The sequence below is a fragment of the Conger conger genome, chromosome 17 (genome assembly GCF_963514075.1).
Source record: "Conger conger chromosome 17, fConCon1.1, whole genome shotgun sequence".
Classification (NCBI taxonomy): Eukaryota; Metazoa; Chordata; class Actinopteri; order Anguilliformes; family Congridae; genus Conger; species Conger conger.
This window is the reverse complement of record NC_083776.1, coordinates 31,770,119-31,782,402: the sequence shown is the minus strand read 5'-3', so window position 1 is coordinate 31,782,402 and position 12,284 is coordinate 31,770,119. Positions and strand designations below refer to the sequence as shown.

Genomic DNA, 12,284 nt, shown 5'->3' with positions numbered 1-12,284 from the left:
GAGAAAGGGTGAGGAAGAGAGAGAGAGTCAGGGGTAAGAGAAAGTGAGAGTATGATTGAGAGAGAGAGAGAGTAAGAGAGAAGGAGATGGAGAGAGAGAAAAAGTGAGGGAGTGAAAAAGGGGGAGGAAGAGAGAAAGAGAGTGAGAGGTAAGAGAAAGTGAGAGAATGATTGAGAGAGAGAGAGAGCTATAAGAAGGCTCACAGATCCCCTCCTCATGCCCCTTACGTAAGCAGACTGCCTCTCAGGCTGTTTGTGCAGACGTAGTGACCCAGGGTCAGACAGAACTGTAACATAAGCTCCGTCTCTCTGGCCCAGGAGTGCAGTCCAGAGATTCACAGCAAGAGGGGGAGAAGTTGGGGGAGTTAGCACTGCTTTCAGTGCGTTAGTGCCCCAAATCTTATCTAAGTGCTGGTGTGCTGAGGGTGGGGGGGGTTGGGTGGACTGAGAGGGAGGTGCCCCACCTCATGGAGAGGAGGGGGGGGGGGGGGGGGCAGGAGGTGGGTAGACAGGGAATGCGTGTTTTGTGGGCTGACATGTCAACAAAACAGCTGTCGTGTTCTCGGGCCAAAAGGACCATCCAAGCTGTTCTCATGTTCTCAGCGTCAGGTCCAAAAGCCAGCATCTGTCATGGTATGTGTGTGTCAGTGCCTGGGGCATGGGTAACTTGCACATCTATTAGGGCACTTTCAATGCAGAAAGATATGTACACATTTTGGGGCAACATATGCTGCCATCCAGACGCCGTCTTCTCCACATACACATAGACATGCACACATGCACACGCATGCACACACACACACACACACACACACACACATACACACACACACAGCAGGGCTGTGGGATCTGGGCAGCACTAATTGCTCTGTTACTGCAGGATGGAACTAAATGAGTTGGTTAGTCCTCTTCATTCCTGCTGGGACACTGAAGGAGATGCTTCGTGTCTATTAATGAGAGACTCCATGAGACCAGGAATAAATGGCGCTGGGAGAGAGATTTCCCTGGTGGGGAGGTGAACCTGCCGGAGAAAGAAATCTCACCAGGTGATCTGTTCCAGAATCCTTTTAGTATCCCTGCCAAGAGACGCCAACTCGGGTGCATGACTCCTCAACTATAACAGAGTGATCAAGGTTGACATCATAAAACACCTTTAGGATGTGTGAGCCCTTTGCTCTATTTGGCAGAAAGCTGTGGATTTATTTCCGGATGTTTCCGGACTGTCACACAGACTGGAAACGCAGCGAAACCTGTTAGGTGTTATAACCTGGGCAGGGCCTTGGGAAACAAGCATTGCAACATTGTGTCTTGAAAGCATACTTGCACCGCCAAATTACACACCCACACACATACACTCACATGCACACTCACACACGAACACTCATGTGCACACTCACACACGAACACTCACGTGCACACTCACACACGAACACTCATGTGCACACTCACACACGTACACTCACGGACACACTCACACACGAACACTCACGTGCACACTCACACACGAACACTCACGTGCACACTCACACACGAACACTCACGTGCACACTCACACACGAACACTCACGTGCACACTCACACACGAACACTCACGTGCACACTCACACACGAACACTCACGTGCACACTCACACACGAACACTCACGTGCACACTCACACACGAACACTCACGTGCACACTCACACACGAACACTCACGTGCACACTCACACACGAACACTCATGTGCACACTCACACACGAACACTCACGTGCACACTCACACACGAACACTCACGTGCACACTCACACACGAACACTCACGTGCACACTCACACACGAACACTCACGTGCACACTCACACACGAACACTCACGTGCACACTCACACACGAACACTCACGTGCACACTCACACACGAACACTCATGTGCACACTCACACACGTACACTCACGTGCACGCATACACATGTAAACTTAAATCCGTATTCTCACACATACACTTTCATATACACATATACACACGTACACTTATATACACACACGCACACAGACACTCATGTTCGCACAGGCACACACACACACACACACACACACACTCCAAATATATCATTGGGGTGCAGCTCCTTTGATGTGTGTAACACAGAGTGTGCGAGACGTTGTGGAATTCACCTGAGAGCCGTGAAAGCACCAGGTGTTCTGTGTTCTGTGTTCCAGAGCCAGGCCTGCTGGCGGCCATATTTACGAGCTGCATGTGTTCTCTGTCGCAGCGTTGGCCAGCGTCTTCACAGTGCATTTCTCTCATTCATTTAGCGAAACGAAAGCCCTGTCTCGGTTATTATAATGAGCTCAGTGATGTAAGAGATGCAAAATGCACTTTGATTTCCCAAGGACTGGAATATTTTCAGTTCTAATTAGTGCTTTTGAAAGTTGTAATGCTGCATGAAAAAATGATTCCCTTCATTCTCCTACTTGGCCACACTTGACTTGCTCTTCGAAAGTCAGTCCCTCACATGGCTGTCGATCTTTCACTGCTGCCCTTCATCTCTGAGCAGTGCAACCACACACTCTACAGACCCACGTGATGCTCAGGACTGTGTTATTTGCATTCATAATTCTGCCCTCTTATCATGTGGTGTGGATAATTTAGCATTGTTAGATTTCTTATTGTCCTTCTGGAGGAAATTGTTGCCACAGTCCATACGTCGCACAAGCCACAGTACGAAACGTGTCAGGGACAGCCGTGCCACAATAGTCATGTCACAATAGGGCACGCCTTCTCATGAATATACGTGCCCTGTAAAATAGTTCCAGGAACTTCTGTACCAACCAAAACTTCCGGTATCTAGGCAGAGGATGGAAGTGTATCTGGTAGAATCTGTGGTGGTAACCCAAACGAGCGTCCTCAGAATGCCTGTTGCTTCTCTGTTGTTTCTGTGCTTTGTGTGAGGTGCTATAGAGAGGTGTTAACGCTCAGTGTCCTGGTCACATAGTGATAGTGTCCTGCTCTGGCTAACTGTCTTCACTGAGATCATGGGCTCAGGACAGGTAAAGGAGGCTGTTTTATGGGATGGTCATCAGGCAGTCACTTTGCTTGCATGGTGACTTTAGCCTCTATGAGGAGGCCTGTGTTAACACTGTGGCTCTCACCACAGGCTCAGTAATGGAAACACAAAGCCTGAGCTCACAGCTTTACTGGCTCTCTCTACCTAAATCACTTTAGCAATGTCAATGAAGACCCAGCCTCTGTGTGTGTGTGTGTGTGTGTGTGTGTGTGTTTATGTGTGTGTGTGTGTGTGTGTGTGTGTGTGTGTCTGTTCTCAAAGTTCTTGCGTTTCTTCTGTTTTAGAATGTTTATTTTGTCAGAAAATGACAGGAATTGATTTCTGAAGTAAACAGTTTGAGAAATTCAGTGATAAATAATTTTAATTTATAGGACACATTTCAACCGTTTATTTACAGCTGGCTATTTATTATTTATTATTGTTATATCTTTGCTGTTTCTCTGAAGTACACTTGTGTGTCTCTCTCCTTATTACCATGTCTGACGGTGTGTGTGTGTGTGCGTGCGTGTGCGTGCGTGTCTCTCTCTGCAGTCGTAACCAGCTCTCCGCTCTGCCCGCCTGTCTCTGTGAGCTGCCCCTGCGTGTGCTCAACGCCAGCAACAACAAACTGCTCTGCCTGCCAGAGGCCATTGGCCAGCTCAGGAGCCTGATGGAGCTGGTATGTGTGTGTGTGTGTGTGTGTGTGTGTGTGTGCGTACGCATGTGTGTGTACAGCGTTACAGTGTATGACTGTTTCCATCTTGGGGCGTCACTATGCTGTCTCTGTTTGTGTGGGGTACGCTCAGACGTAGCGTGAGGTCAGCTCTGAGGAGGCTTTGTGGAAGCTGACCTCACGCTGTGAATGAATACGGCACAGAAAGGGCCGCAGGGCTTGCACACTCAGGGCACAGACAGGGGCACAGGGCGTGCACACTCAGGGCACAGACAGGGGCTCAGGGCTGCACACTCAGGGCACAGACAGGGGCACAGGACCTGCACACTCAGGGCACAGACAGGGGCTCAGGGCTGCACACTCAGGGCACAGACAGGGGCACAGGACCTGCACACTCAGGGCACAGACAGGGGCACAGGGCCTGCACACTCAGGGCACAGAAAGGGGCACAGGGCTGCACACTCAGGGCACAGACAGGGGCACAGGGCGTGCACACTCAGGGCACAGACAGGGGCTCAGGGCTGCACACTCAGGGCACAGACAGGGGCACAGGGCTGCACACTCAGGGCACAGACAGGGGCACAGGACCTGCACGCTCCGGCAGCAGCCGTGCTGTCGTGCTCTTGCTGTAGCGGTCAGCAGTATGGCATTACTCAGCACTTTCTGGCCTGTCAGTTTGCAGCTGAGTAAATATGACTGGAGCGCACTGCTGTTTTATTATATATCCATTTATAGGACTGCTGACTGTGTGTGTGTGTGTGTGTGTGTGTGTGTGGGGCAGAGTATACAGTGTAGTTATACCCTGTGGTACTTTGTGGTCGTGATGCAGTATTGTTCTCTGCTCTCCTGTCCCTGCAGGACATCAGCTGTAATGAGATCACCACCCTGCCTCCAGACATCGGCCGTCTGCAGGCCCTGAGGGAGCTCAACGTACGGAGGAACTTCCTGTGTGTGCTTCCGGAAGGTGAGCCCTGCAGGGGAACCATGGATATCACAGATTCGCTAGAGCTGGTATCCCTATCCATACCACAGATATCACAGCATCACTAGAGTGGCTTTCCGTCCTCAAACCACAGAAATGACGTATACTAGATTGGATAACCCTGTCTAATTGTCGGGCAAACCACAGATATCACAGTGCCATGAGAGTCTGCCCATCATAATAAATGGTTAAATATTGAAATTGATTGAAAATGAGTTGAAATGCAAGGAATAATGTTCCCAGAGCTGAGAGATACAGCAGCGAGTTTAGCTTTGTACGGGTTTGAAAGGATCCTGGAAAGAAGAGGTTCATTTTTGCATTCCTTCTATGCCCCCCCCCCCCCCCCCCTTCTCCTCCACACACCGTTTGAAGCTCACAGAGAGCTCACCGCCTTGTGTTTCATGTCTTTGTGTGACTCATATGACCCTGCTTTCACCCTCACTGGGAGGTGAGGAGTCTGCCCAAACCCTGCATTACAGTGAGGTCATGGCAGTTTGCAGCATTATGGAAACAGCAGGAGGACTTTACAGTGGCTGGATAAGTTTAGTACATTAATAAATGCCTGCTGGTGGAGTGATTACCAGGGCTGACCTTGAAAGTAAATTTGCAGCTTTAAGTTTTTTTTAATCTAATTAAAAAAGTGGGCTTCCTGGATTTAAAAATAATATCTAGATCTTGCTCTCTCTAATGACTCTTGCTCTTTCCCTAGATATGTATCGCTGGGGTATTTTCGGTGTCATACTAATGAAGTAGTCGTCTGCAAGATAAAGTGCTAATTGTTTGGCTTTCATTTATTCTCTCTCAGGAAATGAGTCTGTAGAAAGTGTCTCTCTCCGTCTTTCTCTCTATCTCTTTTCCTGACCCCACCCCTCCATCCCCAATTGAACTGGCATGACTCACAGTCGACTCCAACGGCACTAATACAGAAAGTAAAAAAACAAGCGGAATAGATTCAAATTCAAACTGTAATCACTAAGAATAAACTAAAAGTCAGAGCCCTATTTACATTTGTAAAAAGTCTTCATGTAACCGGCAATTAAATAAACCCCAGAGAGAGAACCCCTGTATTAAAATAAAAAGCTGTTCCAAAAGCTGTTGTATATATGTTTTAATCCTGGGAATAATGCTCTTTTATGTTTTTCTGGCTGTCTTCGCCTGTTTGCTCTGGCTCCTGTCAGTGCTTAATGCTTTTGGATGATTTTCCATGTTTATTTTTAGCTTTGGCAGGCCGTTCCTCCACAGTTTAAACGGCTTTAGTCGTTTCTGGTTGTCTCTGAGATGCCCCTGCTGTCAGACTCCCCCACAGAGCTGCTTCACTTAGTACAGGGTCAGACGGAGAAGTGAGACCCAGGGAGGATCACAGACCTCACTGAACATATCTTCTTGGTTGAATTCGCTCTGTTAAAGACGTGCCTGCTTGATTGTGTGAAATGAGAATGTGGACTCTCAGTGCCCTGCTGCAGGGAGTCTGTCCAATGACAGCCGAACCAGCCAATGAGAGCACTGTTGAAACGTCTGCGACAACAGGTGGTAGCGTTCAAACTGTCGCTTTCAAGTAGTACGCTGCCAGCCCCGAGGGGAACTGCTCCAAGAACGTCCTTCTGTCTGCACCTCCAGAGTTTTCCCAGTTGGTTTTGCCAGAATTTTTGGGTGGCATTCCAGGACTCATCCAATGCCGTTCATTTATGTCAGCGCGTGAACAAGCCTGCTTCTGTGGCCTCTGCCGAGAGCTGTGATTGACAGCTGTGAGACAGGGAGCTTAAACTCGTGTCCTGGGGGGTCGCTGCATCTGCAGCCCCGTTTCGGGCTGGAGTTTGAGATCCCAGCTTTAATCGCTCAGAAAGCGTCGCTGTCAGTGGGGTGTTGGCTGCCTCTCTCTCTCAATCGCTCTTAATTCCTGTATCCTCCCCCTCTCTCTCTCTCTCTCTCTCTCTCTCTGCTGGGGAGGAACAGTGCATCTTTCCTGGAGTACAGCCAGGGCTGGAAGAGGCAGCCAAGGGCCTCCATCCCTGTTGTTGTTTGTGCAGTTTCTGCTGCGGTTATCATTGCTGTTAATGTCACCGTCTTTAACGTTTTGCTGATTTCTGCAGTTTCTGTTGTTGCAGTCTTTGCTGTCGTTATTGAATTCTATGGGGGGGAGTTTAACTGAGACGGCATAGATCTTGCACAGCGGAACTACTGTACAGTGCCGTGAAAAATATTTTGCCCCTTCCTGATTTCCTCTATTATTGCATATTTGTCACACTTATAGGTTTCAGCTCTTCACAGAAAAGGCATTATTTCACAGAGAGAGCCTGAGTAAACACAAAACACTGTTTTAAAATGTCTATTTCATTCATTTAACTAAAAAAGTTAGCAAACACTCAAGTCACCCCTGTGAAAAAAATATTGCACCACCTTTAGCTGCAATAGATACAACCAAACCCTTCCAATTATTCCAACTATAGTCTTTCACTTTGGTGAGGAGGAATTTTAACTTAGCATATGTTTGTATCAAAACCAGCTGAGTTACAGCCACGAGTCCTACACTGAGTCTTCTTCTGTTCAAGATTTTAACAGTCTGCTTCCCTTTGGGGGTCTGATAAGGACCACCCTACGCTCTTCTTCTGCTGAAGTCTGAGTTTCCCAGAATATATGTAGCCAACTACCTGCTTGATAATGTTTGCATCCTGACATTAGTGCAGTGTTTCAGTAATGTTGTGATGGCATTAGTACAGTGTTTCAGGAATGTTGTGATGGCATTAGTGCAGTGTTTCAGGAATGTTGTGATGGCATTAGCGCAGTGTTTCAGGAATGTTGTGATGGCATTAGCGCAGTGTTTCAGGAATGTTGTGATGGCATTAGCGCAGTGTTTCAGGAATGTTGTGATGGCATTAGCGCAGTGTTTCAGGAATGTTGTGATAGCATTAGTGCAGTGTTTCAGTAATGGTGTGATGGCATGTTGACCCAGCTGAACCTCTCTCTCTCTCAGACCTGGCAGAGCTGCCCTTGGTGAAGCTGGATGTCTCCTGTAATAAGGTGTCCACTGTGCCCACCTGCTTCAGGAAGATGGTCCACCTGCAGTGTCTGCGGCTAGAGAACAACCCCCTGCAGAGCCCCCCTGCACAGGTGAGGCCCACCTGTCCCTGTGTCACCCGGGGAGAAGGGGATAAACACACACACACATATTACACACACACACACACACATATAACACACTCATGCACACACACACACACACATACATATAACACATGCACACACACACACATAACGCACACACACATGCACACACACATAAAACACACACACACATATTACACACACATGCACACACACACACATATAACACACACATTCACACACACACATACATATAACACACACACATGCACACACACATATAACACACACACACACACACATAAAACACACACACGCACACACACACATATTACACACACATGCACACACACACATATAACACACACATGCACACACACACACACATATTACACACACATACATATAACACTCACACACATATAACATACACATACATATAACACACCTGCACACACACACACACACACACACACACACATATAACACACACACATACATATAACACTCACACACATATAACACACACATACATATAACACACACATGCACACACACATATAACACACATGCGCATACACTCACACACAGCCTCTATTAAGAGTGTTGTGTTGTTTAAATACACCAGGGTGTTTGTCCTCTGTCACTGTGGTTCTGCAGATCTGCATGAAGGGAAGGGTGCACATATTTAAGTACTTGATGATGGAGGAGTGTCGCAGTGACAAGATGGCCGACGCACTCTACCTTCCCGTGATAGACAGACTCAGCCTGTCCCACCCGGCTGCTGGCAGGTGAGCTTCTACACGCTCGGAATCACCCGGAAGCCCAGTGAACTCTGCCACTCAGTCACTTCACCAATGGCTATGGCAGAGAGACAGGATAGGGAGCTCGGGCCAAAGAGTTGATGCGTAAAAAGAGTTGCTATGTTACAGCAAAATGTCCACTGCCACTGTATTGTACTCTGAGTTGATTTCCCCCAAATGCTTTAGCTTGGGTGAGGCTGAACTCAGAGCTGAGTATCTGGTGAGAGTAAAGGATCTGTGGCTGTGGGGAATGAGGGCAGTGAATGAGCGCACCGCGCTGACCCCCTTTTCTGAGCGTGTGCAGAGTGAGTGTGGGGGTCTCCAGAGACTCCCTCAGTGAGAGAGACGCTGGCGGTGCCTCACAGCTCTCCGGACTCTGCGATCAGACGGAGAGAGGCTGCTGCTCGTGATCCTTCTCCCTGCCTCGTTCTGCTCCTCTGTCCAACTGACCCGCGCCTCTCTGCTCTCCATCGCTCCAGCACGGAGGACATCGACCAGAACAAGAAACAGGAAACTGACTCGGGCGTCGGCAGCGACAATGGGGACAAGAGACTATCGGCGACTGAGGTAGGCTGGATCCGCGTCTGTGCGTGTACCTGAGTGGGCATGCATATATTTGCACGTGTTGGTGTTTGCGTGTGCATGTGTGTGTGACTGTTTTGAGTGACACAGTTTGTCTGTGTGACTCCCTTCGCCTGTGTTTGGGAAGGAAGGACCAAGAGATTTACTCAAACCCAGAAGCCTGAAGGGTGGGCGATGACCGTTGTGTGCTGGAGTGTGGTGCTCTCTGTAAAGAACTGGGAAATGTTGGGTGTTTGTTCTCTCCTCAGCTTCATTCTGGTAAAGGCTCGATAGGGGCCAGGACCTGCATGTAATCAGGGTGGGATGAATAAGTCAGTTTAGAGAGCATCCATTTGCGTGGATTTTCAGTCTTCAGTCTTCAGTCTTCTTCAAGCAAAAGCAAACTAAAGTTAGTTCATCTGAAAGGTTGTGGAGAATGGAGTAGCGCAGCAAGTGGCTGTGTCATCTGCTGTCTTTGTCTTCTTGATTTTATTGAATAAATAGTGTGAACCTTAAAAAATTTAAATTAATAAAAAACATTTACACAACAATGACAAGGATTACCCATGGATTGTTTGAAAAATTAGGAACAACCTAGAGACCCTGAGAATTTGTAATGAAACACTTGAGTTACAAACTAAAACAAGAACTTTGTTCTGCATATTGGTGAAAATATAGGTTTTAAAATTGTTATTAATGTGCTGGAATGTTAAAATGATAAAAGGTTGGTACTAGTGTACGTATTTGAGCCCAGTCACTCCTCACACTGGTTTACAGTGTCTGTGTTTGTGAAGGTGGCACTGCATGGTGCAGGAGGAACTCATTAGTGCTCATAAGATGTCCCTTCTCTCCTTAGCCCTCAGATGAAGACAGTTTGAGTCTCAATGTCCCCATGTCCCACATCACTGAGGAGGAGGGCCTGATCAAAGACGACTCCATCGAGCACATCTGTGCCCTGGCAGGTATTCACATGTCAATCGCCAGCCTGTTTCAGCTCCTACACTACACACTCTTTAACACTGCTACACTACACACTCTTTAACACTCCTACACTACACACTCCTAACACTGCTACACTACGCACTCTTAACACTGCTACACTACACACTCTTTAACACTCCTACACTACACACTCTTAACACTGCTACACTACACACTCTTTAACACTCCTACACTACACACTCTTAACCCTGCTACACTACACACTCTTAACACTGCTACAATACACACTCTTAACACTGCTACACTACACACTCTTAACACTGCTACACCCTGGTAATGTACCCTTCCCTGCAGTGCACACTCTAACACTGACTACATCTACAGCCTGGTTATAACACACCTGTTACCTGCACCATTTACCTGTACCCTTCCTCTGCAGTAAGCAAACTAACACTAACACTTGAACACTGAACACAGTCTATGCCCTGGTGGGTAATTAAAAGGTTGTCGGCATCTACGAAGTAGTGTAACAAGCCTCTCACTAGGCACTGTCACGTACACTGCAAACTAAAACTGAGCACACTTGTGCCCTCACAGGTAATGACACACCTCTTAACTGTGCTTCACACTCACACTGGCCACATCTGTGAGCCAGTACCGGTACGGTAGATACACACCTCCACTCAATCACAATAACCCTCATAATCACATTATATCATATCGTATCAAGAGCTCAATAACTGTATTGCATAATGGCTGTTTCCTCCCTGCTGGTACAGTATAGTATTTTAAAGCCTGGCAGCTGCGATGTTTAATTGGAAAGGCTGGCAGGGTGAGTTGATTCAGTCTTAACCGCAGCGTTAGTGGTGCAGTGGAATCGTCCTTTGACCTATTCTCCTGAAGTGGAAGTGTAGCTCTGATACCGCCTGAGCTGGTCAGCATTGTGTGGCTTATCTGCTCTGATAAGAAAAGCATATGATGGCGGAGGAAAGAAGGCCCTTCCTGTTTGAGTTAAGAAGTGTCAGAGCGACGCGTTCACCTGGGCGTCTCCCGTTTGGCTCCAGCAGCCGTCTCCTCCAGCCCCCTCTTGAACAGAACCCGGGCCCATTGGCCACTCCGTCGATCAGGGGCGGGGACGTGACCAGGGAAGCCCTGCCAAGAGGTGGGCAGGAACAGGAGGCGGTGATATGGACAGGAAGGCCTTGTTGACACAAGGAGGGGATTGTGGGTGTTGGCACTGATACCGCTGGCATTTGTAACTGGCTGGAAGCAAACACTGTGGGCTCCGGGCACTGAACAGCTTCAGAGACGTACTGGAAATGGACTGCATTCTTCACCCATTCATACACACACAAACAAAGCAGTGGCAAATGGCTGCCATGCAAGGTACCAATCAGCTCGTCAGGAGAAATTGGGGGTTATGTGTCTTGCTCGGGGACACTTTGACTCTCCCAGGGGGATTGAACCCGGCAACCCTCTTTAGCCCCTTTTTAGATTTTAGGTTTCACATGCTGCCAATCACAGTTCATACAGTATGTCTCCTCCCTGCAGAAACTCCCACTCACACTGTTTCCAGGCTGACTACGATCAGTGTTCTAACCAAATCCCTGTCAATCACCCTCCACCAGCCAATCAGTGATGAGAATGCCCCAATTCCCTCAGTGTCTCTAAATGGGTCAGGAGCAGAGTTTCTGAGTGAAACTCACTTGCCACTGCTTTGCCACTGGCCCACTTTAGCACAGCTCTTGTGCTGTATCGGACCAATCAGAGTGCGTGGACGGGGCCAAGCCAGGTCAGGTCCAATATCCATAATCTAATCTAAAAAACATAACTGCTGTTCATATGATCTGAATAGCATAGTAGCTCATACTGACAGTGCTGATCTCAGAACAGTTTTCCCACATCAGTGTCCTTGTAGATCAGCTTTGTGAAAGAAGCCCCAGGTCAGATGTGTGTGGATTCACCTTAACGATGACTGTAACTTTGATCTCCAGTTCATGTAGTGTTTTCCCATGCCAAGTGCACTTTCATAAGTCGCTTTGGCTAAAAGTGTGCTAAACAGGGCAACGGTTTAGCATAATGGTTTGAGATGACTGGGTGGGCCATTGTTTTCTATGGTTAATCTGTGTAATGTAGTTGCTTTAGATAGAATTTGCTGAATGCCTTCATGTATTAGTGTGTTTCTATTCATTTAGCAAACAC

The 12,284-nt window shown here is 47.8% G+C and overlaps 1 protein-coding gene across 2 annotated transcripts in view; it reads left to right on the top strand.

Moving 5' to 3' along the window:
* The window catches only part of LOC133116959 (leucine-rich repeat and calponin homology domain-containing protein 1-like), a 56,233-nt gene that overhangs the window by 21,605 nt on the left and 22,344 nt on the right, over positions 1-12,284 (top strand). For both annotated transcript variants that reach the window (XM_061226996.1, XM_061226995.1), the window contains exons 3-8: positions 3,572-3,698; positions 4,551-4,656; positions 7,646-7,782; positions 8,437-8,567; positions 9,059-9,146; positions 9,997-10,102. In XM_061226996.1, the coding sequence (XP_061082980.1) occupies positions 3,572-3,698; positions 4,551-4,656; positions 7,646-7,782; positions 8,437-8,567; positions 9,059-9,146; positions 9,997-10,102 (695 nt within the window). The remainder of the gene's footprint in view (positions 1-3,571; positions 3,699-4,550; positions 4,657-7,645; positions 7,783-8,436; positions 8,568-9,058; positions 9,147-9,996; positions 10,103-12,284) is intronic.